General features: G+C 42.1%; 1 protein-coding gene and 1 non-coding gene across 2 annotated transcripts; one reads left to right on the top strand and one right to left on the bottom strand.

The window, feature by feature from the left end:
- Window positions 1-293: 293 nt before the first annotated feature.
- Window positions 294-26,670, bottom strand: DNAJC8 (DnaJ heat shock protein family (Hsp40) member C8). Its single transcript, XM_045898312.2, has 9 exons — window positions 26,560-26,670; window positions 23,564-23,665; window positions 12,550-12,606; window positions 8,537-8,603; window positions 7,923-8,017; window positions 6,310-6,381; window positions 3,174-3,265; window positions 2,181-2,256; window positions 294-1,120 (listed from the first exon to the last, which is right to left on the bottom strand). The coding sequence occupies exons 1-9, from the start codon at window positions 26,635-26,637 to the stop codon at window positions 998-1,000; spliced, it is 762 nt and encodes a 253-aa protein (XP_045754268.1). The 5' UTR covers window positions 26,638-26,670; the 3' UTR covers window positions 294-997.
- Window positions 22,319-22,452, top strand: LOC123860698 (small nucleolar RNA SNORA70). Its single transcript, XR_006794816.1, has one exon. It is a non-coding gene; the product is annotated as a small nucleolar RNA SNORA70 (small nucleolar RNA).

Here is a 26,670-nt window from a genome sequence, read left to right as displayed (position 1 = left end):
CACACATTATTTCATTTAATCCTTGAAATAATCAGGATCTTCATTTTACACATAATAGGATATTAGCAACAGCCTCTGAGCACCGTAACAGTAAACGTATATATGCCATGGCTAATCCTCCCTCAAAGCTGCCACACCGATCTATATTCCCATTTTGTAGATGAAGAGACTAAGGTGCAGCAATTAAGTGGTAGGGAGCACGTGGGAGCAGCTCTGTCCAACTCCAAAGCATTTCAGAGTTGGGCCAAGGGACCCATCCTTGGAGTAATACCTAAGGACGAGTACATCGATGGTTACGGTATAAAAATTTATTACATGTACAGAATATGACCACTAACGAATGGAGACAGGCTAGGACACAATGATACCGGATGGAAGATGGCCAGCTCTTTGGGAAGTGAACAGGTCTGGGTGGCTCGCAGCCTCATGCCACGCGGAACGGTCAGTCAGAAGGGAGAGCACATGCCAAACGCTGCGGAAGGTCAGGGCATCGAGTGACTGCTCTGCGTGCCCACGGCCTTCCTTGTCTGATCTGGGGCTTCGAAGGATGCCACGCCCGGAAGCAAGCACCTGAAGCAAAGGGGATTCCTAAGGTGGCCCAGGCTTGTCTCTGAAGTCACGGCAACACCATTTTAAGCAATATGTTTAATTGGATGATTTCCACAAACTATACACGAAGTTTCTAACCATCACAATTCGGTGAAGTACAAAACATTAAGTTACAGGCTGTGGGAAGAGAAGGCAGAACCAATGGTGGCACCTTCCAGTCCTGGTTGGTCTAGGGGTGGGGGTGGGGGAAGGTTTCGTTTTAAACTGAGCCCCTCATTTCAATGTACAAAAGAATTACTCTGATCGATAGTAAATTGTATTGAGAACAAAATGGACTAAAAAGCAACTACTACTCTATGTTGGGGTGGAAATGGGAGGAAAGAATGAGTCCTTCAAAGCAGGAGGGGAGACAGTTGGGGGAAGGTTCTGCGGCTGTGACCCCACGTGGTCACTCACGCTGCTCCATTTTTACTTTCGGTGGTCTTAGGAAGGTCCGATTTTTCTTCTCTTTCTTCCCCTTTGTATTTGCTTGGAAGTTTCGCCAGCTGTCCACACGACCATCTCGACTTTCCTGAGCACAAAAGAGGTTTGGGGGTGAGGAAACTAGCTGAAGAGAAGAAGGGCCTGGACCTGCTCTGCCATCCCCGTAGCCCAGCCCGTCTCAGTCCTCTGGAATAATCCAAGAGTAGAACAGAGCAGAGCTTTCCTCCCACTTCCACAGGCCCACAAAAAGTGGCATCCCACCCCCAGAAGGCAGGATCAGCTGCGGGTTGGAAGAAGAGGACAACATCATCACAACATGTGCCGGGGACCTCAGGGCTGGATATTTAGCAGATGCTCTTTCTAATCCTCACAAACAAGCGGCCGGCAGCGGGTAATGCCGCCACCATTTCACAAATGACAACACCACAGCTCAGAGGTTATCGCTTTCTCAGAGTCATACGTCTAGCCAGCAGGACAGCCGCTCTTCCCACTGCATCCTCCTTTGGCCCCGCAAAACTCGGATGGAGGCTCAAAGCCAGCACGATGCCTAGCCGTTACGCTGAGAGGGCCCTGAGGGTCTCTCCCTGCTTATCAAGGGACTTACTCATTTTCTCTCTCTGCATATAAGCAGGGGGACAGAAACACAGTTATCAACTCTGGTTAACCAATCCCTAGCCCGAGACCTGAATGTATAGAAGAAAAGACACCAAACATGGCTCAATTCAGGAAACTGGCTGAGTACCCGAAGAATGTAACCAGGGTGTTACAGAGGAGTCAAGTTCAAAAGCCAGGATATCAGGGTCATAAGAACCTCAGTTTCTGCTAACAGACCTCTTAAGTAGGGCACCACTCCATGACTACCCCCTAATCTAAACGTGCAAAGCATTTTTCTCGAGCCCACTTGGCAGCTGTGCCTTCCATAATCTCTAACAAGCCGTTCAGGGACCCTCCCTGCCCGTGCCAAGGCTAGAGAGCATACAGGCAGCTGAGCCAGGACTCATTCTCCAAAGCTCCTGCTCTTCCCCACGCATCCCCTTTCCCTGATCGTCTGCCCCAGTCAGTCCTGGCAATGCCCCAGGAACCAAGTTTCTATGCTGGAAAGTTTTCTTACTCTGGAATGAAAATCCCTGACCACCCTGGAAACTTACCTCAAAGTTTTTCTGCCACTCCCTTTCTCGTTTGGCTTTTTCTTGAGCTTCAATCTCTTCTTCCCTTTGTCGCTTCCTAGGAAGAAAACCAAACCAGAGTATTTATATGATACTTAGAGACTGTCTTAACCATACAAGTTAAGCCACTCCCGATAGAAGCAAGTATATAAGGTAAATCAATTCCCTAGGGTTCTATAAAAATGGCTGTCTGGAAAAGGCTCAGAGCCTTTTCATGAACGTCTTCCTCTAAAGCACACAGATGAGACTGCGGGCAGGGCTACAGGGCAGGGTATAAATACCCCGGTTACACAGACAGACATGTAAGGTTGTCAAGGCCCCGCCAACAATAATCGTAGGTTATGGGCTCCGTCTATAGGTTCGAGGCTCAGTCCGGGAGAAAGCCATCTTGAGAACCCAGGCCACCCTACTTCAGTAGAATGACCATTACAATAGCAGAGGTCCTTATTCAAGAGGATCTCTGGACAAAACCCAATTTCATACAACCTCAACTAGCAAAATACGGTTACTGCTAAACACCAATCAACAATACAAAATACGTAAGTTAAATTTACCTCAAGATTTCTGATAAGTAAGGGAAATCATACTTTGGGACAATAAATATTTTGTAAGTAATTACACTATACAATAAATACTACAGACTCATCAAAGCTGCAGCCACTAGTCACACAAAAGGTTCTGGCCTCAATAACTCTGCCTATTTAACTCCAGGAAATCAGGAAGAAAACACATAGCACTCTTGATTAAAAACTCCCTAAGGACAAGTCTATTCAATATTTCCCAAAAGTCAGAGACAACTTCTTACCCTCGTGATTCAAAAGTTTGGTTGTTTCAGATAACTATTTTATACAGTTTCTTAAATGATGTACTATAGAATTCCTTGATTAGAAAAATCCTTCATTAGGAAAATCCCCAAAGACCAATTTTGGTTAATCTAGGTACTTAGATGGATTAAATGAATATAATGATGTATACCTTTCATGCATCTCTTTGGCTTCTCTCTCTTTCCTTTTAATTTCCAGCTCGGCAAAGAGTTTCATGGTCTGTTTATATACTGCTTGTTTGAACTACAAGAAAATTAAGAACAAAAGAAAATAAAAGTCAGTATTTTATCAGCAACTTAAATCAAGCACTTTTAGATGGAGCCCAAGACAAAAAGCAGATCAGAACCGGCAAGGAAGATTTCAGAGGGCACTACTTAATGATGCTCTCTCCCGGGAGATAAATAACAACCACCTAGGAGAACCTTCCATTTTCTCCATGTGGATGATACACAAGAAACTTACTCTGGTAAAAAATACCAAAGAGAAAAAACTACCTGCTTCTCACAACCATGGGGGAGGACCCTTTCCTCCAAAGAACTTCGAAAAAATAACTTTCATTCTCTCCTGTTACAAATCTCTTGTAATTGCTCTGGGCTAGGCACCAGCTGGGTACTAGAAGTTGCTATCAAGCAGCCCCTGTCTCTGGAGTCTACTGACTAGAGCAGAGCGTCAAAGCTACTAGTTGGGTGTCCCCCACCCCCCATTATCTGTTCTCCTTCCATGTAAAATCCCTTATCTTTAGGTACCTGGTCACCCAATGTAGAAGCCCATATTTCCTAGGCTTCCTTGTAGCTAGGTGTGGCCATGTAACTTAGGTTTTAGCCAATGGGATATAAGGAGAAGTGATGCAGCAATTTCCTGGAATGTTCTTAGAGGGAGTACGCTTATCCCTCCTTGTCCCCTTCCTCTATTCTGCTGTTTGGCACATGGGTGAGGTGATGACACATCCTGGACTGTGAGGATGGGGGCGACATCTTGTTGGCAGAGCCAGAGAGAGGAGAATGAGGCCTTGGATGACACATGGTCCAGTGCTGCCATACCAGCGGCCATCTTCCCAAAGACTACATTATACTGTACATTATACAGGACAGAAAATAAATCACTGTCTTGTTCAAACCACCATCATCTTGGGTCTCAGTTGTATGTATCAGTTGAACTGATGTTCTAACTAATACGCAGACGGAAAAAAAATAACACAACATAAGACAGAAAACAGAACTATCTTTAAAACTTTTTTTCCCCAAAATATAAAGTATTTTAAACATACAAAGAAAAATAGAAAATAACCCATCATGCAGATTTCATAGAGCCTAATTTCCAAAAGCAGAGACACTGGAGCAAAGAGTAATATATGGAGAGAAAGGGAAGTAAAGGAGCCCCAGAATGTGTCACTTCTTTTTAATACTGTTATCTGCCAGGCATTGCTCAATAAAAGCAATACTGACAAACCCCAGTCCCTAATGAGGAAAAACATCAAAGGAGTGAAGGAGTCTGTAATGAGTATTTTAATATCTTTAAAGGCTCCAACTCTCTTGGATGGACGGTTACTGATGATTGAGTTTTTTATATCCTTTTTCCAAATTTTCTATCATTAGCATGTGTTCCTTTATAATCGGGGGGGAAAAAAAAAAGACAACTTAAAAAAGTTACGGTTCTTAAAAACTCAGGAGGACCAAGGAGTATTTATGAGAAGGTCTTCAGAAAAGACCAGAGAGATTATTAAAGGGAAGGGAAGAGAAAATAAGACTGAGGAGAAAAAACTGAAATACTGGGACAGAATGAATCCAAAACAGGTGGCTAGTGCGAAAGGTGACCTCACACTTCACAAGCAGTGTTACTACACAGAAGATGGGGCCAGTCACTGCCAAGCAAGATCACTGAAGCAAGAAGTTGTAGGCAAGTCTCCCTAGCAAGACAGCCTCTCTCGTATAAATCTTTAAAAACAAGATAAGTAGATGATAAGTTACTTATTGATCTAAACTGAGGCAAGATTAGGATGACTGAATTTTTCAGCCTAGTGAGGCAATCAGACACAAATAACTAAGTAGAATTTCTCTCTCAGCCAATCTCCACTAAAGAACCCAATGGATGAAGCAATGTTCTCCAGTTTCTCTGTAAATTATTACCTGGAGCACAGTAAGCACCCAAGGCTGGTAGAAAGCCGTTCACTAGCTGGTTAGAGTCACCTGCGGTTGCTCCCAAAGTGCTCTATGCCAGTTACAATTACTACTATACTTACGAGATTCAAATAGCACAGAAATTGATGAATGTGGTTATACAAATAAATGCTTGTGATTTATTTATTTATTTTTTTTAAAGATTTTATTTATTTATTTGACAGAGAGAGAGACACATCGAGAGACACATCTGCCTTCGGCTCTGGTCATGATCCCAGGGTCCTGGGATGGAGTCCCACATCAGGCTCCTTGCTCAGCAGGAAGTCTGCTTCTCCCTCTGCCAGCCGCTCCCCTTGCTTGTGCGTGCTCCCTCTAATAAATAAATAAAATCTTTAAAAATAAAAAATAATAGGGCGCGTGGGTGGCTCAGTTGGTTAAGCGACTGCCTTCGGCTCAGGTCATGATCCCGAAGTCCCTGGATCGAGTCCCGCATCGGGCTCCCTGCTCGGCGGGGAGTCTGCTTCTCCCTCTGACCCTCCCCCCTCTCATGTGCTCTCTCTCATTCTCTCTCTCACAAATAAATAAATAAAATCTTTAAAAAAAAATAAAAAATAAAAAATAATAATAAAATAAATAAAAATACCGCTGTTAAATTAGGTACAGGTGAGACACCTGAAAAAGATTGGAAAACGAAACATCCGGGTGGGCTTGCACTTTTGAAGACCTTAGCTTGCTGCAGCCTCCTTTACCCGGCAAAGCAATAAAGCTATTGTCCTCTTTACCCAAAAACGAAACAAAACAACCAATGAATCATATATAGCTAGGATTTTGCTCTTGGTTTTTGTTTCACAAATACCTAAGTTTCAACGTACTGCAAAAAACATTAGAAGTAGAAACTATGGATCATGCTTTGTGTGTGTGTTTTATTAAATGAAGTCACTGGCAAACGCCAATCAGCAGACACACATTCAAAGAAAAGGCCATGGCCCTATGACAAAAAAAGGGTGAGGCTTAAAAGTAGGTGTATGGACATATATTGAAATATTTTAAGTCAAAACAGAATGTTTCCACAGCACGTATGCGTCATTCCTTAGGCTTCCCTCTCTTTAACCCAGCAATCAGTGCGCTCGAGTGCAGGAGACCGAGTGGCTTTTCCCGTATCTCACTCACCAGCTCAGGGTCGTCCTCCTCCACATTTGTAGGTTTTCCTTCCTTCTTTAATTGCTTTTTTCTCTCTTTCACCTAAAAAGAATTTTTTTCATCAAAAAATTGAGAATATCCATTAAGCTGCACACATAAGGCATGGGCACTTTCTGCAGGTACAGGCAGGACAAAAGGTTTACGTGGAAATAAAATGAGCCTCTGCCCCTCCCCTCCACAACAGCAATGCAATCAAAGGAGAACTAAGAACCAGGGGTCTTCCCCCTAACCTCATCTAAAATCCAATCCACCAGGAAGGATGCAAGGGAACCAGCAGGGAACTTGTCCCCAACTCCTCAGATCCTAGGCCAGAGCCAAACAGCCTTGGATATGTTTATCAGATTACCCATTTCTCTTTTGCGGCCAGTAGTTATGTGTTTATAGCAAAGAAACTATATTTGTCAAGTTTTAGAAGAAGCTATCAAATTTGTGGCATTAAGTTTAATTGTTTTCTGGTATTTCAACAACTGCATTATTGATAATTTTCACTGTGAAACCCCCTTAAACCAATCATATTAACTGATGTTTTTTATTGCTTTTCACCACTGAGATCTAGAAAAGTAAAATTAAATATACTCCTTCACACAAGAATGTCATTACGCTATTAAACCACCCACTACTGATCCAGCAAAAAGCCAGTGCCTTCCAAGCTCAGAACAACGCTACTGCCACCTTGTGGCCAGAAAACCTGAGGATGGCTCCCTTACAGGCAAAATACAGAGGAAAAGTAACTACCACAATAATTTAAGGAGAACTTGTCAGGTCCTTTTCTGATTTCGACCAAAATTTGACCTATAGGTACCACTTCCAACACATGACCAGCAAGACATAGTTATGGCCATCCTTCTCCTCTTTTTACTCATTTTTTTCATCTCATTTGGACTCATTATTATTATTGGTTATACAGTTCTGTTTCAGATTCCAAAGCTCTTCAAAGAGAAGGTCACACCTATATTCACTCCCAACTGAAACAGCTCTTACGAATGGCCTCACGATTCTTGCCCCAGCAAGTAAAAAATTAAAACAAAGACCCTTCTTACCTCAAGCAAGCCATCTTAACACTTCCCACCACTCGGGAGATTTAGGTAATGCAAAAAAAATAAAACTAGCTATAACTGAATTTATCTTAGTTGAATCCTTCCCAAACCCTGTTATTAATACAGATATGCACCTATTTTTTAAAAAATTTACTCATGTCCCCTTGCCAATCTTTCTCAAGCCCATGTTCCAACCCCTTCACAGAGACAAGAATAAAAATCCAGGGTCAAGGATCATCATGGCTGCTCCACTCTTCCACTCTCAGAACTGGGTAATGTGACAACACTGTGATGAGAGGGCATGAGAGGACCTCTCTCCGCAGCATGGGGCTGGTAAGGAAAGAGGGAGAGGCAGCCTCCTAGACACTCCACATCCTGCGCTCCAGGGCACACACCATTCATGAGCACCACAGCAAACTTTCGGAGACCAGATAAGAGGTCACAAGTTACACCAGTAGGTACTGCTATGTTAACATTTACCCTCCTGCAAGGTGCCCAAGGCTTGCTAATACTTCCTGTAAACACAGCAGCACTATAAATACTTACAGTGTGTTCCACGTATTCTTTTCCTGCCTGAATTACATCCAGGGCCCTCTTCTTTTGTTCCTGATCCAGTAGCAACTTGTAAGCTTTGTCCACAGCTAATGCAAAACATTGAAATTAACTGTTTCTGCAAACACCCTCTGAAAGTCTGAACTATACTCAGGCAGTGTAAATGGACTTGTGCCATCTAAAAGCATTCCCTACTTTGTTAAATTATTTATTGTCGTTAAACTAATTTAAAAACATACAACTATAGCAATGACTTTCCTTGAGAGCCTTGGAAAAAATTAAATATACCCTCAAGACTAAATACACCACATCTAGATTTAATTCAGTGATAAAATACTTCCAATTATTTTTTTATGTTCAAAAAAGAAAAATGATCCTACGCAGTAACAGTCTTTCTTGGCACATAAAAGTTTTAACAAAGCAAAGTTAAGATCTATTTCTTAAACAGCAACATTCTGCTTTGGAATGACAACTGTTCTACTGGAAACCACAGCTTCTTCATCACCAGAAGACAAAACTGTAACATTCCTTTCTTGATCCAGGACAAGGAACAGTTAGTCCCTAGCATTGATAAAATATTACTCGGAAGCAGGTAAATTTACAAATACCTTCAAAAGCCTTTTGTGCTCTGTCAGCATCATCTTGGTTTTTGTCAGGATGCACCAATATGGATAACTAAAATAAGAGGAAAGTTAGGTTTGTCAATATGAGGAACATTTAGTAACTCTTCACCTGCACTGCGCCTCTTTACAACCAAAAGCTCTAAGGTGTTATGGCAAAAAAAGACTGTCAGCTGGAAGCACTTCTAACAAATTAGTAAGTATCATAAATGTGTAGAAATACTGGTCCTTAAAATTCAAGCACCAAAAGGTAAATGCACAGCTGAGAAACACGTAGGGTTTTAATCACAAAGTTCAGAACAAATATAAGCCTAGTATTATGAGGCTGCTGTGAGGATGCAGAAGAGAGACTGAAAGGCACCCAGTTCCTATTATGTTCCTTAGACAGAGCGCTGAAGAAGCATAAGCACATATGACATATCATCTCTTTCCTAAAAGAACTTTTAATTTAAAGTAGTGGTTCTCAAGGCGGGGGACGAGGGGATGGGTTCAATAGATGATGGGGACTAAGGAGTGCACTTGTGATGAGCGTCGGGTAATGTGTGGAAGTGCTGAATTACTATATTGTCCCTGAAACTAATAGACACTATATATTAACTGGAATTAAAATAAAATCTTTAAAAAAGAAAAAGTAGGGGCGCCTGGGTGGCTCAGTTGTTAAGCATCTGCCTTCGGCTCAGGTCATGATCCCAGGGTCCTGGGATCGAGCCCCGCATCGGGCTCCCTGCTCGGCAGGAAGCCTGCTTCCCCCCTCCCACTCTCCCTGCTTGTGTTCCCTCTCTCGCTGTCTCTCTCTCTGTGTCAAATAAATAAATAAAATCTTAAAAAAAAAAAAAAAGAAAAAGTAGTGGTTCTTAGTTCTGGCTCTGCTCCAACCCTGTAAAGTTTTTTTTGTTTTGGGGAGTTTTTTTTAAGATTTTATCTATTTATTTATTTGAGAGAGAGAGCACGCGCGCACGCACAAGCAGGGAGAGGAGCAGAAGGAGAGGGATAAGCAGACTCCCTGCTGAGCGTGGAGCCCAACTCAGCCTGATCCCACGACCCTGAGATCATGACCCGAGCAGAAATCAAGAGTGGGATGCCCAACTGACTGAGCCACCCAGGCGCCCCCAACCCTGTAAAGCTTTTTAAAAATACAGGTCCACTTTCTACCCTCAGACCCTCTGATCAGGCTCTGGCATCTGTACTTTTTAGACCTCTACTGGATTGGGTATCAAATGATAGTAAGGAATTAGTGTTAACTTTGTTAGATGTGACAAGTAAGAAATGCAAGAAAATGTCCTCTTTTTTTCCTTGGGGGGATACATGATGAAGTATTTGGGGTAAAGTATCATGATGTTTACAATTCAGCCAAAAACATATAGTTAACGAGATGAAGCGTTGTCTACAGACGATGAGTATATGGGTGTTCACTGCTCTACTCTATCTTCTTAAAATGTAATTCAAATGTTTTATAATAAAAAAGTTAAAATAAAAAGCAAAAATCTCCACACGTGATTCTTTCAGGAAGCCAGGATTAAGAATCACTGACCTACTATCATGGACAGACCAAAATCAACTAGTTGGAACAGTGGGACTCTGTTGGGGGAATGACAGCAAGTGGGAATCAAATGCTAAATCCAGCATTATTGGAGCCAGAATCCTGGGCTCTAATTCCAACTTCAATCACCTTCCAGCTGTGAGACCTTGAGCAATTCACTTAACCTATCTCTGTGCCAGTTTCCTCCTCTATAAATGGGACAATACCAGGTACCTCTGTCTTACTGGGTTAAGGATGAAATACTCCAAGTAGAAACTTAGCATACTGTCTAACATGCATTGACAATAGTCAGCATATAAAGAGGACATACTATATGCCAAGAAAAAGACACACTATTCTAAGCGTATTGTGTGTATTACCTCATTTAAATCCTCATAACAACCCCACTAGGTAGGCACCGTCATGATGTGCATTTTACAAATGAGGTAACAAGCACAGAAAGGTTGAAAACTTGTTCAAACTGCATATAAGGGGTACGGCCAAGACTGGAACTCAAGTCAAATAGCTCTAGGGCCCACACTTTTTTTTTTTAATATTTATTTATTAGAGAGAGAGAGAGAGAACATGTACGAGTGGGGTGAGGAGCAGAGGGAGAGGGAGAGGGAGGAAGAGAAACAGAGAGAGAAGCAGACTCCCCACTGAGTGCAGAGCCTGATGTTGAGACTCCATCTCACGACCCTGAGATCATGACCTGAACCAAAACCAAGAGTCGGACGCTTAACCAACTGAGCCACCCAGGCACCCCTAAGGCTCATACTCTTAACTATTAGATCATATTAATGACTAAAGAACTCTTACTGAGTTCTTTGTACAGCTACATAAATAGCTGTTCTGACTATGGATGTGAATGTTTGACTGCTAATGCATTATATTAGGAGACCTGAAATTTTAGAAAAAAGAAAAAAAGCTGAACATAGGTACAGAGTAGAACTCTATACAGCTAGAAAGTTATATAATGGGAAATGCCTGAGTAGGCAAAGATAAAAAACATCTTGGCTTAATAGTAGATCAGAAGATGATTATGAGTCAGCAATGTGCGGGCAATTACGGTATCGAAGAAGCAGGCACAACACTGGATATGAACAAGTGTGTCCTGCAGGAGCTGAGAATTATATTCGGCACTGGTTAGGTCCTATTAAAATATGAAGTACATAAGAGATATAAAAAAGTTGGGTAAGGTTGAAAAAAAAAGACATGAAATATACAGAAAATCCAATTAGTAAAGACAGATTGCAGGAAGTATGATTCTTCAACCCCTAGAAAGAAAGGCTGGAGGTTACTCAGCTATCAAAATTGGAAGGGTTTTTTAAAAAGGCTACTATAAAATTTTGTAGCTCAAGCTATGAAACATCAGACTGGGCAAGAAAGCACTCTATACGAAACGGGGTATCTCTTGGGTATTTATTTAAGTTTGCAAAAGATAAAATTATTGAGGAAGGAGATCTTAAAAATAAACTGTTACAAAGGGCATCTGGGTTGCTCAGTTGGTTAAGCATCCGACTCTCAGTTTCAGCTCAGGTCATGATCTCAGGGTTTTGAGATTGAGCCCTGTGTCAGGCTCTGCGCTCAGCGGGGAGTGTGCTTGAGATTCTTTCCTCTCCCTCCCCCGCCCCCTCTGCTCCTCCCCTCTGCTTGCTTTCTCGCTCTCTCAAAATAAATAAATAAAATCTTAAAAAAAAAAAAAAAAAACTTGTTACGAGTCATTTAACATATTCTCCCTGGGAAGGCAGAGAATTTAATAAGCATGACTCCAGTAAGCTCTACTGTTCTATCTTGTATTTCTCCTGATTAAGGGGCTGGAAAGATTCTATTTGGCTATAAAATTCATTCTATTCAGAAGTCAAATTCATTCTGTTCTTCTCTCTCACTCCCAACCGTATGCCTAGATTTGAGAGTGGGTAAGGTGCTGTCATAACCTTCAGAAGTCTGAATGCAGCTGTCACTGAGCTTCATGGCCTACCAATAAACCTACTGCTGCAGGTGGGCTGTGTGAATGTCAAAGGCAAGCCACGGTCTCGAAATTATTTACAAATTTTGTCACTGTGAGGTGTTTTTTTTGTGTGTGGTTTTTTTTTTTGTTTTTTAAAAGAGTAACATAGCCTTAACATTAAAAAAAGAAAAGTTGAGGGGTACCTGGGTGGCTCAGTCAGTTAAGCGCCCGACTTGGTTTCAGTGCAGGATATGACCTCAGGGTTGTGAGATTGAGCCCAGAGTTGGGTTCCCCACTCAGTGGGAAGTCTGCTTGAGATTCTCTCTCTCCCTCTCCCTTTGCCCCTCCACACCACCCCCTGCTGCTCACACGCACCCATGCTCTCTCTCTAAAATAAATAAATCTTAAAAAAAAAAAAAAAATTAAATTTTGGCCCACAAGTCATTAAATAGCAAGTCCTAAGAGAATCATGTGCTTACTGTATTTCCAAAAGGTTCAAACTCCATCTATTACAGCGAAACAGTACTGTACCTGTCGAAACCTCTTTTTTATTTCTTCATCTGTCACTTCAGGATCTATCTGAAGAACCTGGAAGAATCAAAATCAAAACTGTAAAAGAAATTAAAATAATTTATGAATTTAACAGGTGTCTAATAATTATACAAATTATAATCAGCATCTAGAACGGTACTCAGCATTCCAGAACAGTGCCTGGCACACAGTTCTAAAAAATGCTCAACAGGGTGCCTGGGTGGCTCAGTCAGTTGAGCGTCTGCCTTCGGCTCAGGTCATTATCCCGGGGTCCTGGGATCGAGTCCCACATCGGGCTCCTTGCTCTGCAGGGAGCCTGCTTCTCCCTCTCCTCCCCACTTGTGCTCTATCTCTGTCTCTCTCTCTCAAATAAATAAATAAAATCTAAAAAAAAAAAACACTTTTTTTTTAAATGCTCAAGAAATATAAATGAGGGGTGCCTGGCTGGCTCAGTCAGTAGAACATGCAACTCTTGATCTTGGGGTCATGAGTTCGAGCCCCACATTGGGTGTAGAGATTACTTTAAAAAAATAAAATATTTTGGGGGCGCCTGGGTGGCTCAGTCATTAAGCATCTGCCTTCGGCTCAGGTCATGATCCCGGGGTCCTGGGATCGAGTCCCGCGTCGGGTTCCCTGCTCGGCAGAAGGCCTGCTTCTCCCTCTCCCACTCCCCCTGCTTGTGCTCCCTCTCTCGCTGTGTCTCTCTCTGTCAAATAAATACATAAAATCTTTAAATAAAATAAAATATTTTTTAAAAGAAATATAAATGACCAAATCAGTTAACAGAGTAATAGTTATACCACTTTAGGGTTCTCAATTAATACAGTAGCTACGTTTATTCCATCAGAAGAATTTATCTTATACCCAGAGACATGTTTCCAGACCACGTTGGGTTTTCCCTTCATTCATTATGAAAAGTATCCCCCTACCCACCCCTACTCATCTTTGCAAATGTGGAGAAAGCATAAACATGCAGCCGGGAAAAAATTAGGCTGGCTCCCTGATTTTCAATCCAGAAAGGTCCACTGGGCTCCACTTTCTATCTGTAATTCACATGGGCCAATGGTTCTCAGCCCAGAGTGGACATCAGAATTGCCTGTGAAGACCTGTGAGTGATGCCGGGGACCTACTCTAGAAAAGTCTGATTCCAACTCATTAGAACTGAGGTACAGCCAAATGGAAGGATCGCCACAAATACATATATTCATTCAAACATTTACATAGTAGCTACTACCTGCTGAACACACTGCTATGTACTAGAAAGGCAAAGATGAATAAACAGGGAAAACATATATATATTTTTTTAAAGATTTTATTTATTTATTTGAGAGAGAGAGAATGAGAGACAGAGAGCATGAGAGGGAAGAGGGTCAGAGGGAGAAGTAGACCCCCCGCCAAGCAGGGAGCCCAATGCGGGACTCGATCCCAGGACTCCAGGGATCACGACCCGAGCCGAAGGCAATCGCTTAACCGACTGAGCCACCCAGGAGCCCCAGGGAAAACATATTTTTTAAATGACCATATAATAAGTGCTTTTGGGGGAAGGGAATGTTATATACAATTAAAGCAGATGATTTCACAGTATAGTCCATGGATTCAACACAGCACCTAGTATTTATTTACTTGGTATTCAAGGCCAGAGGAAGGTCCTGAAAAGGCAGAGGGTGAGAAGAGTTTGTTAGAAATTCAAAAGAGTAGGCCCCACTTCAGTGCAACTGAATCAGAATCAATACTTAACAAGATCCCCAAATGATGTCAATCTTTTAAAGTCTGAGACGCACTGGCAAGAAATGATGGAGGTTAGAAAAAAGTATGTTCAAAGTTAGCAGAACTAAGGATCAGTTAGTAACAGGCACGGGGGGCGGGGAGGAGCAGCAAAGAGAAAAAAAATGAAAATAAACCTTGAAAGGAAAAATACATACTAGAAATTAAAACTGCAAAGTAACCCACCAAGCTTAGTCAGATGCTTGCAGTGTTTTTTAAAAACCTGGCAACAAGTAATGTCAAGATTTATTGCAAGCTTTCAAAACATTCCAACAGCCCACCTACAATAATAAAGTTATTGGTAGGCAATGAAGCTGAATCACCACTGCATTCGGCAGACTTTGGAAGGTGATGACAAGAGCATACCCACTCTCCAATGCTAGGCAGACACTCAGGGGGAGGGAAAAGAAGAACTTTAAAGCAAAGAATTTTCAAGATTCATTATGTCCCCTCATAGCTTCCCAAGGGAGAAAGGAATTGGGAAAAAGTCACTCCAGAGGAAGTATGCAGCCATGTAAGAGTTACAGATAAAGGGAGGTAACTGTACATACACAAATACTCAGAGGAGAATTTTACCTTACCTTGGTTCTGGGGAAAAGAAACGTACTGGAGCAAACCAAAGTCCCACAAACCCCAGGTGTCCAAAATGAATGAGAAAGAAAACTTCCCACCTTCACACACCAAAAAAGCCTCCAATAAAGCTATAGCCCAGAACTAATCATATCAAATGTAATTCATAAACCTTGACTGGTTCCCAAGTTAAATAAATAAAGTAACTATAACTGAGATCTGAGGGACAACTGGGGCTGCTTGACTGTGGACTCCATTAGATGATATTATTGAATTAATGTTGTTTTTCTTAGGTGTGGTAATGGTGGTGTGGTTATGTAGAAATTTGTTCTTGTTCTGAGGAGATGCATGGTAAATTATTTATTTAGGCATGAAGCCTCACAAGTCTACAGCTTACTTTCAGATGATTTGGCAAAAAAGAAGGTATATATAAGTATGTATACATACACACACAAACACACACACATCAACCAAAAGTTATCTTTCCAAGAGTTATATCACGTGTGCACATGTGATCACAGGTAACAAATATTCGCTGAGTGCCTTCAAAGCTAATCCAACTCCTTTCCTATCTTTAAAAGTTGGAGGTGCCATATGGGGCCATGAAATACAATGAAAACAGTGGGCCTATCCCTGTGGCCCAAACCTCTCTGAAGCCAGTTTCCCACTCAGTACAAATTTCTGGAGCACCTAGGGTTGCTAGATACTGTGCTCACTACTATTCTCATGGAATTTAAGGTCCATCAGGGGAAGAACAGACAAGTAATATGTAATTCTTATAAACATGATAAACGCAAAAAAACCCAAAACAAAACAAAAAAAACATGATAAATGCCATATTACATACGGCTCTTAGGAAGCACACAGATCTGTTCAGATTCTTAGAAGGTTTTTCTGACCACCTCCTGTGTCTCAGGCTTTGGGAATACTACAATGAAGAATCCACAGTTTATACCTCAGAGAGTTAACTAATCATCTCACATTAACAAAAATGCTTGACATTTATATAAGTTTCTGAACTCAAACGGTAACAGCCTCCTTTGGGATCTTCCACTTGAAAAAGGAATCCAGTCTCTGTCACACCTGAACTCTATGACCTGTTAATAATGAGCAAGTACCAGAGTTCTGTGAGATCAGTATCTTTCTTTCCAAGGTACTTAACCAGATAAACAGAAAATAAAGTCAGTGATGCTCCCTGCTGGCGTCTTAAAGTTAAATCAAAATAAGGAACACCAAAAGGACAGGACTGAGCAGGGACACAGGTTCATCCAAACTTAGGGAAGGCAGTGGGGAAGGGCCCTCAAACCTAAGAATAACCGCAGAACGCAAAAGAAAAGATGCTTGCATAATGGCTGAAGGTTAGACACATGTCCAAATAGGGAGCTGCAGAGATGGCAGGAGAAAAAAAAAATGCTCCCTGGATAAGCATTTCTGAGAAGACCCCTCAGATTCCCAGTCTACTGCCTCCCTTTTCTACCTGGCTATTACTGCATTACTCTCCTTACCAGAAGACCAGGCTGCTTACCTCTGTAGAAAAATCGGATTTATTTAGATGGGTCAATAGTTGCTGCACGAGAAACAAAAGTCACTCATTTCCTGTATCACCAGGAACACCTAAGATTCTGACTTAGAGTCAAAAAGCAACTTTATAAGGAGACAATGACAATGACGTCCACCTTATAAAGAGGCCAGCACATTTGTAGAAAATAGAAAAGACAAATATTCTAATGGATAGTCATGGAGTCCTGCCCATTCAAACACAATGTTCCATCTTCCCCAGTGTGCTGACCTTAGCATATCTTTGTGTAAAGATGTATATATTCAAACACACACACACACAGACAGTCAACCCTTGAACAACACCGATTTGAACTGTGTGGGTCAACTTACATATGGACTTTCTTTTCAATACAGTATACTACTATAAATATATTTTCTCTTATGACTTTCTTAATATTTTCTTTTCTTTAGCTTACTTTATTATACGAATACAGTATTTAATACATATAACATATAAAATGTGTGTTAATCAATGTTTTATGTTATCAGTAAGGCTTCCAGTCAACAGTAATTATTAGCAGTTAAACGGATTTTCGACTGTGCAAGGGTTTGCATGCCTAATCCCTGCATCATTCAAGGGTCAACTGTGTGTGTACATATATACACATTATGCATACAGGCTCAACTCAAACATACTTCCTATAGTCAGGACAAGAGCTACAGGGTAGTAATTTCCAGAACCACAGTAACTAGTAGGGCATTAGAAAAATCCTAGCCTTCATACTATTCCCAAAGATTTGTCATTTCTTGTCCATCAGATTCTCCATAGGAAACATGAATTACCTTAACAAATAAATGGTTAGGTTATATGATCACATATCCCCATTTCATGGTACTATGTACAATTTAAGAGCATGGTGAAACAGAAAGAATGTACCATCAAATTCTTTATCACTTCTCAAATTATCTTCTCCCTCCCCAAAATCAAATCAAAAGTACTTTTTTTTCTAAGATTTTATTTATTTTTTAAGAAAACTCTACACCCAACATAGGGCTCAAACTCACAACCTTGAGATCAAGAGTCGCAGGCTCTACCAAGTGAGCCAGCCAGGCGCCCCTCAAACACACTCTTTAAGCTTTCCATCTTCCCCTTCCCTTTCTGAGCAATACAATCCAAACACATTAAGTGGAGCCAGGCACTTAGATATCTATTAGCAGACATCTACTCTGGGTGGGGCATCAAAATGGCCCAGAGCAGTTTCAGAGCCCATTTGGGATGAAGACGATGGTGACCACACAGGGAGTAGTGGCCAGTCACACAGCGGTGGCACAAACGGGTGAGAAGAGCATCCACACAGAAGGGAGGGGGAGACGAACCATGAGTGACTATGGACTCTGAGAAACAAACTGAGGGTTCTAGATGGGTTAGCCTGGTGATGGGTATTAAAGAGAGCACGTATTGAATGGAGCACTGGGTGTTATACACAAACAATGAATCATGGAACACTACATCAAAAACTAATGATGTAATGTATGGGGATTAACATAATAAAATTAAATTTAAAAAAAGAAGAAGAAGAAGGGCAGCCTGACATGGAGGTACAAAGTGGGTTGAGGAGGGCATCTCAGTGGACAGGCAGCCTGGCATAGGGTGTTAATACCTAAGCAGGGTTAAGACTGTAAACATGGGAGGGTAGCCAAGTGCAGGGTATCAGAGCCCAAGAGGAATAAGCAAGGAAATCCACATGGAAGTAGAGCCCAACACCGGATATTTGACACTGAGCAGGGTAAGGAAAGTGTCCACAAGGGAAGGTGGCCTGGCATAGAGTATAGGAGCCCAAGCAAGAACATCTCCACAAAGGCGTGGCCTAGCATGGGAAACCTGTGCTTGGTGAGGTGGGTGCCGATGTGGGAGGGCATCCAATGTGTAAGAAGGGAGCCCAACAAGAGGTGTCAGAACCCAAGCAGGATGTAGAGAGCATTTGTATGGAAGTATGGCCGGCAAAGACGTTGGAACTGAGCAGAGTGAAGAGGACCTCCATGCACAGGGGTGACCTGGAGTGTGGAGTTAGAGCCCAAGTAAGATGAGGAGGGTGTTCTCAGAGGAAGTTAGCCTCACATACGGTGTCAAAGCCAGAGCAGGGTAGGAAGGTGCCTTCTTGATGAGGATGACGCTGGAGCCCCCAGGGGGCAGAGGGCAAGCACAGGGAGCCTGAGCTGGGTGAGGAATGCACTTACATAGAAGGGTAACCTGGCATGAGAATTTTGAGCTCAGGTATGGTGAGAAGGGTTTTTGCACAGTGAGGCAGCCTGGTGTTGGTGTCAGAATAAAGCAGGGTGAGGAGCGCAGTCACAAGAGGGAAGGAATGGCAGCTGTGAGATCAGATGCAAACAGGAGGACCAATTAAGTAACTATATATTTATTTATGATAATGGGAGCCTAGCTTCTCACTATGAAAGGAAACCACAAACATGGAAAGGAAAAAAAAAATGAGAATAAACCCTGTAGTGCTGGATTGAAATTGAAGGTAAATACATGTATATACATATGCAAGTACATGCACCCATGCGCGCGTGCACACACACACACACGCACGCACACACACACACACTCACCCAATCCTTGGCCCTATCTACCAATAGGGTCTAGGGATAGTGACATTCCCAAAAGCAATGAGTACACCTAGCACCCAAATCTCGATTTCTAAATACCATTCTTCACTAAAAGGAACCAGAGGTCCTCACTGAAATGATTAATTTTAGGCTGGGTCAGGAAAAGTACAAGAATGCCTAGTAATCAAAGAATGATGAAGACCTGGGCGCCTGGGTGGCTCAGTTAGTTAGGCGACTGCCTTCGGCTCAGGTCATGATCCTGGAGTCCCGGGATCGAGTCCCGCATCGGGCTCCCTGCTCGGCGGGGAGTCTGCTTCTCCCTCTGACCTTCCTGCCTCTCATGTGCTCTCTCTCTCACTCTCTCAAATAAATGAATAAATAAAATCTTTAAAAAAAAAAAAAAAGAATGATGAAGACCTATCAAAAGATAGGATTCTGGCTTGAAAGGTAACCTACTGGCCAAATTTGGGACAATTTGAGCAATAAAATAAACAATATCAAAATATAACATACTAAATAAAATAGGAAACCCCCAATCTATACTAACTAATAAATGAATAAATTGAAACTCTGATAAGGAGAGGGTATTTGCACAGTCTCAAAGTACCTCCCCATAAAATAGTTATTACAAAGAGGGAAAAAAGTAACTTCATGAATAAATTCAGCAGGTACCTCTTGAAGTGATCTGGTTAACATCATTAGTAATGGGATACAGCTAATGGAAATATCATGTACTTTATAAGCTGCAAAGAAAAGAATACAGTATCACTTCTGTGATATTCCTGCCAACATTGCATAAACTGAATCCAGCTAAAGAAACATCAAACAAAATCAAACTGAGAGATATGCTAAAAATAACTGGCCTATGATCTTCAGAAATGGTAAGTTACCAAAGTTAAGGAAATGCTGAGGAAGTGTTCCAAGCTGAAGACTAAAGGGACATGACAACTAAATCTAACAGTTGATTCTGGGCTGGATCCTTTTGCTATATGGGACATTGAGACAACAGGCATATTGAATGGGGTCTGAGAACTACATGGTAACAATGTCATCAGTGTTTGTTTCCTGATTTTTATGGTTATATTGTGCTTCAGAAGGAGCGTGTCATTTATAGGAAAAATACACTGAAGTATTACAGGGCAAAGGGGCATCATATGGACAACTTAGTATCATATAGTCCAAGGAAGTCTTCATAGTATACTTGTAACCTTTCTGCAAATCTGAGATTGTTTTAAAATGTAAAAATTCTTTAAAAATTACTCTTCAAAAGACAGGAGCAATGGATGAACCTTGAAGACATTATGCTAAATAAAATAAGCCAGACACAAAAGAACAAATACTATGTGATTCCACCTATACAAGGCACTTAGAACAGGCAAATTCAAATATAGAAAGTAGAATAGAAATAGACTGGGGGTAGGACGAATGGGGAGTTATTGCTTAATGGGTTTGGAGTTTCTATTTGGAATGATGAAAAAGTTCTGGAAATGATAGTGGTATGGTTCCACAATACTGAATGTGTTTAAAGCCATTGAAGAGTACACCTAAAAATGGTTAAAATGGTTAATTTTATGTCATGTATATTTTACCAGATTAAAAAAGTGGGGAAAAAAAGGTTTTCAAATACTCAATAAGTGTTTTTATAAGATGTAACAATATTCATGTCAAAATTATAGTTGTAAACAATTAGAAACTAGTTTAAATATCCTACAATAAAGGAATTATAAAAACTTTAAGAAATGTATACACTGCTTCCAGTGGCAGGGTTGGGGGAAGGGGCAGCAGGTACCACGTCCAGCCGCAAAGCCCCTGAAGCAGCCCAAGAAGCAGGCCAAGCAGATGGACGAGGAAGATAAGGCATCCAAGCAGAAACAGACAGAAAAGCAGAAGAAACTCGAGGAGCTAAAAGTGAAGGCCATGGGGAAGGGCCCCTGGCCACAGGTGGAATTAAGAAATCTGGCAAAAAGTAAGCTGTTCCTTGTGCCGGAGGCAATGATGATCCTTAATTCCATTCTTGTTTAAACATCTGGATTCCCTGTCATAGCATCTATTGTTACCTATAGCTGAAATGAAGTGTTGTCTTAGATCCTGTTGTATAATTAAGAATAAATTTTTATAAAAAAATAATCAATCATAAAAAAAGAAATGTATACAAATATTTTATATAACAATACAGCATTTAAAATAGAATGAAGTGCATCATCCTCGGTTTTTTTGGGATTTTTTCCAAGATTTTATTTATTTATTTCACAGAGAAAGAGAGAAGGTGTGCACAAGCAGGGGGGAGCTGCAAGCAGAGGGAGAGGGAGAAGTAGGCCTCCCGCTGAGCAAGGAGCCCGATGTGGGGCTCAATCCCAGGACCCTGGGATCATGACCGGAGCCGAAGGCAGATGCTTAATCAACTGAGCCACCCAGGTGCCCCATCTTCCTTGTTTTAAAATAAAACTTTTTCGGGGCGCCTGGGTGGCTCAGTCATTGGGCGTCTGCCTTCGGCTCAGGTCCTGATCCCAGGGTCCTGAGATCAAGCCCCTCATCGGGCTCCCTGCTCAGCGGGAAGCCCGCTTCTCCCTCTCCCACTCTCCCTGCTTGTGTTCCCTCTCTCGCTGTGTCTCTCTCTGTCAAATAAATAAATAAAATCTTTAAAAAAAATAAAATAGAGTAAAATAAAATAAAACTTTTTTTTTTTTTAAGTAGGCTCCATGCCCAGCATGGAGCCCAACGTGGGACTTGAACTCATGACCCTGAGATCAAGACCTGAGCTGATATCAAGAGTCAGATGCCCAACCAACTGAGCCACCCAGGTGCCCCTAAAATAAAACATTTAAAATAATTGAAGTATAAACAATTAAGAGTGGCTATTTCTCTTAGGTGGGCTTACACATGATTATTCTTGCTTTCTTTATATTTCAAATCTTTATAAGAAATACGGTTTACTGGGGTGCCTGGGTGGCTCAGTCGTTTAAGTGCCTGCCTTCAGCTCAGGTCATGATCCCAGGGTCCTGGTATCGAGCCCTGCATCAGGCTCCCTGCTCAGTGAGGAGCCTGATTCTTCCTCTCCCTCTGCCTGCCACGCCCCCTGCTTGTGCTCTTTATGTGTCAAATAAATAAATAAAATCTAGGGATGCCTGGGTGGCTCAGTCGGTTAAGCATCTGCCTTTGGCTCAGGTCATGGTCCCAGGGTCCTGGGATCGAGTTCCACATCAGGCTCCTTGTTCAGCGGAGAGCCTGCTTCTCCCTCTCCCTCTGCCACTCCCCCTGCTTGTGCTCTCTTGCTCTCTCTGACAAATAAATAAATAAATAAAATCTTTAAATAAACAAATACGTGCAGCCAATTAAGCTGACTGTGCTCCTTCTCCATGGGGGCCCAGTGTGCCATGGCTGCAAATAGTATCCTCCTTGGTAGTGTATGCAACCTGTTAATTGTATGGGTTGTCCTAAGGGACCTTGGAGACAGTCCTTTCCAGTGGACACTGAGGTCTGACGTCATGCTATCTCCAATCTAGGCTGCAGACAGGCATGCGGGGTGCCTTTGGAAAGCCCCAGGGCACAGCAGCCAGGGTCCACATTGGCCAAGTCATCATGTCCATCTATACCAAGCCGCAGAACAAGGAGCATGTGACTGAGACCCTACACAGGGCCAAGTTCAAGTTCCCTGGTCGCCAGAAGATCCACATCTCCAAGAAGTGGGGTTTTACTAAGTTTAATGCAGACGAATCTGAAGACATGGTGGCTGAAAAGCGGTTTATCCCAGATGGCTGTGGGGTCAAATACATCCGCAATTGTGGCCCCTTGGACAAATGGAGGGCTCTGCACTCATGAGAACCTTGGCACTGCCCCCTCCCTATTCATACCCACGAATAAATCCCACTTCCTGTCAAAAACAAAAAAATAAACAAATAAATAAAATCTTTTAAAAAAGAAATATGATTTATACTTAGGAAAAGTTTAAAATTATAAAACTAGGGGCACCTGGGTGGCTCAGTACCTTAAGTGCCTGCCTTTGGCTCAGATCATGATCCCAGGGTCCTGGGCTTGAGCCCTACATCAGGCTCCCTGCTCTCGGGGAGCCTGCTTCTCCCTCTCCTCCCCACTTGTGCTCTCTCTTGCTATCTCTTTCTCTCTCTCAAATAAAAATCTTTAAAAAAATAAATAAAATAAAACAAGATAAAATAGGAAAACTAAGGAAACCCAAAAAGTATATTTGCTTGTCTATAATCTTGTGATCATTTTTTGGTTGTTGGGTTTTCGATATTTGTTACTGCAGTAAAACAGAAAAACTGTAACAAGCAAACTAAATCAAAATTCCTAAATTTATCAAGGCTAGCTATCCCTTCACATCTGAAAATAAAGTCCTATATATTTGGGTTGGTAAAAGATGGAGAATATTTGACAAGGTGAAGATCACCTCATTTTCCTTAACATGGTACCTCTCAAACTCTGCTCACAATAAAACCATCAAATCTCAGTTCCAACTATACGACAAATTAAGCGTGTGTTCCGATGTAAGTCTGCGTGCAGCTACGCAAAGCTCCCCATCACAAAGCCACGGCAACATCAGACAGCTCACCTCAAATGGGTTCAAATTGAAGTAGGAAGAACCAGGACGGGTCAATCTTTCAATCTGATTTTTGGATGTTAGAACTGAATCTCTCTTCTCTATTTGTTTCACCTAAAATGAAGGGAGATAAAAACTTCATTAGTAAAGTTCAATAATAAACTCTGAATTGTCACCTTAACAAGCTACTGACATGTTCAGCAAACATTTGTCTACATGTGGAAGACAGTTGCCAAATGCTTTGGGAATAACTACAATAGTTATCATTTACTGAATTCTAATAATGTAAAAACTTTACATATATTTGTTCCTCCCAACTATCCTATACAAAAGACGTTACTATTATTCCCATTTCACAGATAAGAAAACTGGGACTTAGAGAGGTTAACTGACTTGTTCCCAACTACCCAACTTGTAAACAAGAATTTAACTCTAACAGTTTGAGGAATCAAAAACATTCAAACAGGGGCGCCTGGGTGGCTTAGTCAGTTAAGCGGCTGCCTTCGGCTCAGGTCATGATCCCAGGGTCCTGGGATCGAGTCCTGCAACAGGCTCCCTGCTTGGCGGGAAGCCTGCTTCTCCCTCTCCCTCTGCCTGCCACTCTACCTACTTGTGCTCTCTTTCTGTCAAATAAATAAATAAAATCTTTAAAAAGAACATTCAAACATAAATATATCACAGCCACCACTTTGGAAGAGCTTCCACTGTAATGATGGAAGACGTACCTGTGCTGTTCATACTTAATTTACAATTTTTTATTTAAGAAAAAGACAATTATACTGAAATATATGCTAAAAACAGCATTAAAAAAGTATATGGGAGGGGCAAGTAAATCTGCCTACCTAACTCGAATAGAGTTAGAAAAATCCCTGGCCCAGGGGCTCAGTATGTTGGGCACCTGATTTTTTTTTTTTTTAAACATTTTATTTATTTATTTGACAGAGAGAGACACAGCGAAAGAGGGAATACAAGCAGGGGGAATGGGAGAGGGAGAAGCAGGCTTCCCGCGGAGCAGGGAGCCCGATGCGGGGCTCGATCCCAGGACCCTGGGATCATGACCTGAGCGGAAGGCAAACGCTTAACAACTGAGCCACCCAGGCGCCCCGGGCACCTGACTCTTGATTTCCACTCCGGTCATGATCTCAGGGTCCTGAGATTGAGCCCTGCATTCCGCTCTGCACTCAGTGCGGAGTCTGCTTGGGATTCTTTGTCTTCCTCTTTCTCTGCCCCTCCCCCACCCAAATAAATAAATAAAATCTTAAAAGAAGGAAAGGGAAGGGAAGGGGAAGGAAAAGAAAAAGTAAAGAAAAACCCCTGACCCAAAGACAATGCTAAGGAGAACAGGCACCAGGCAATGCCTGGAAAACATCCTTGGTGCCACTGTCAGAACTGTAATACTAGCTGAAATGAATCACTGGTATGTTATATACCACCTTTATTCCTATGACCAAAAGGAGTTTGGAAATAATTTCAGTAACATAAAAAGCCATTCCTTCTCAGTATCTCCCCTCTTCACTTTCTTTAAAATAGCACGCCACTCCCCACCCCCTATACTCTACCTTCTTTCCCAGACTTACTTTCCCTCATTGCACTTATCACTACCTGACACTATATTGTACATGTTTGTTTACTGCTTATCCTTCTCTATAGAATGCAAGCTCTGTGAAGACAGGATTTTTCTCTGTTGTTCACTACCATACCTCTAGCACCTAAACAGTACACTAGTACATGTCAGGTACTCAGTAAACATTGACTGAATGATGACTGAAGGGTCCTCCTGTAGGTACTTAGTCTCATTCAATTCAAACAAACCAGGATTGCTTTTCTTTTTCTTTTTGACTAAGCGATGGTAAGTGAAACAATTTCCAGTATAACTGCAGAGTAGTCATTAGAGGTCAATAAACTTTGGTACCAGTGTATCAACATTTTCAAGTTAATTGGGCATTTCAAAAGGACAAACTATAAAGGATGTGCTAATTCCATTTTTAAATTTAATACTTTGGAGAAACTACTATGTAACAAGCACTGTTAACAAATAAAAGATGAATGTGACATGGTGCTGAACTGAGTAGCTCACAGCCTAGAGGGGAGCAACTCCATTCCTCAAATCCATGCCAACTCACAGAGGTCCATCTTCAGCTTTAACTCTTAAAAAGACCCTTTCTTATACACTAACTCCTTTAACGCTCATAAAACTCGTTTTAATATTAACTCTCGCTTTACAGAAGTGGAAATGGAAGATCTGCAAAATCAATGCCTTGAAAAAAATTCAATCACAGTCCAATTAACTGCCTTGCAAAAATCCAATCCAAAGTCCTCCGAATCCAAATGGCATGCTTTTCTCTCATTTATTCATTCACTTATTCAACAAATATTTACCAAGCAATCGCTATGTTCTAGGCGCTGGAAATGCGACAGTAACCGAGGCTCAGACCAAACTCACTCCAGTCCTAACATGGTACCAAGCTGTTATCTGCTTTAGGACCCATAACAAATTATTTCACCTCCCTAAACCTCAGGTTTGTCATCTGTAAAACAGAGATAATGCCTACCTGGCATGAGGCACAGTGCCTGACGTTCGCGAATGGCAGAAATAACCACTAATACAACTCATCACAGAGGACTAAGAGTGAACAGTGCTTCCGTTTAGAATAAAAATGAGGCCCAAGACAGTTAAGTCGCCCCCAAGAAGGCCACCCTCTGCCAGCCCCTGCCAGCCTCCGACTCCGCGGACTTGGGGACCTCTGCACGCGCCCAGGCACTTCGTTGGCCACACTCGTCCTCTACCCGCAGACGTCGGACCCGTGCCCCTTTTCCGATGCCCAAAGGATTCCCCCAGCAGCTCTCAGGCAGAGACGCACACACACCCCCAGCCCCCCGCCTCCCCGAAGGCCAGACAGGAGGAGCCGCCCAACGGTCCAGGCCAGGAAGACCACTGCCTTTGCCCGCTGGGAAAGTAGGACTGGGCGGGGTCGCCCCGGTGCCACTACTCCTCACTCAGTATTCACCTCACTGTAGAAGGTCATAAATGCTTCCTCGGTGCTCCCTCCGCCAGCCGAAGCCCCGCTCTCTCCAGGAGCCGCCATTTCCCCGGCCCAGCAACCACGTGACTCCCCTGC

This window comes from Mirounga angustirostris, unplaced genomic scaffold (genome assembly GCF_029215605.1).
Source record: "Mirounga angustirostris isolate CCGP_5_RB_7025 unplaced genomic scaffold, mMirAng1.0.hap1 SCAF_4, whole genome shotgun sequence".
NCBI lineage: Eukaryota > Metazoa > Chordata > Mammalia > Carnivora > Phocidae > Mirounga > Mirounga angustirostris.
The sequence above is the reverse complement of the archived record's forward strand: the minus strand, read 5'-3'. Positions and strand labels throughout refer to the sequence as shown.

What these genes read in the sequence shown, in the direction of transcription:
- DNAJC8 (XM_045898312.2), bottom strand. Translation starts at nt 26,637, where the DNA reads ATGGCGGCTCCTGGAGAGAGCGGGGCTTCGGCTGGCGGAGGGAGCACC. An exon ending in TTATGACCTTCTACAGTGAG is followed by an intron (nt 23,666 to 26,559) that starts GTGAATACTGAG and finishes CCTTCATTTTAG; the next exon opens with GTGAAACAAATAGAGAAGAG. An exon ending in AGCACAAAAGGCTTTTGAAG is followed by an intron (nt 8,018 to 8,536) that starts GTATTTGTAAAT and finishes GTTTTGCATTAG; the next exon opens with CTGTGGACAAAGCTTACAAG.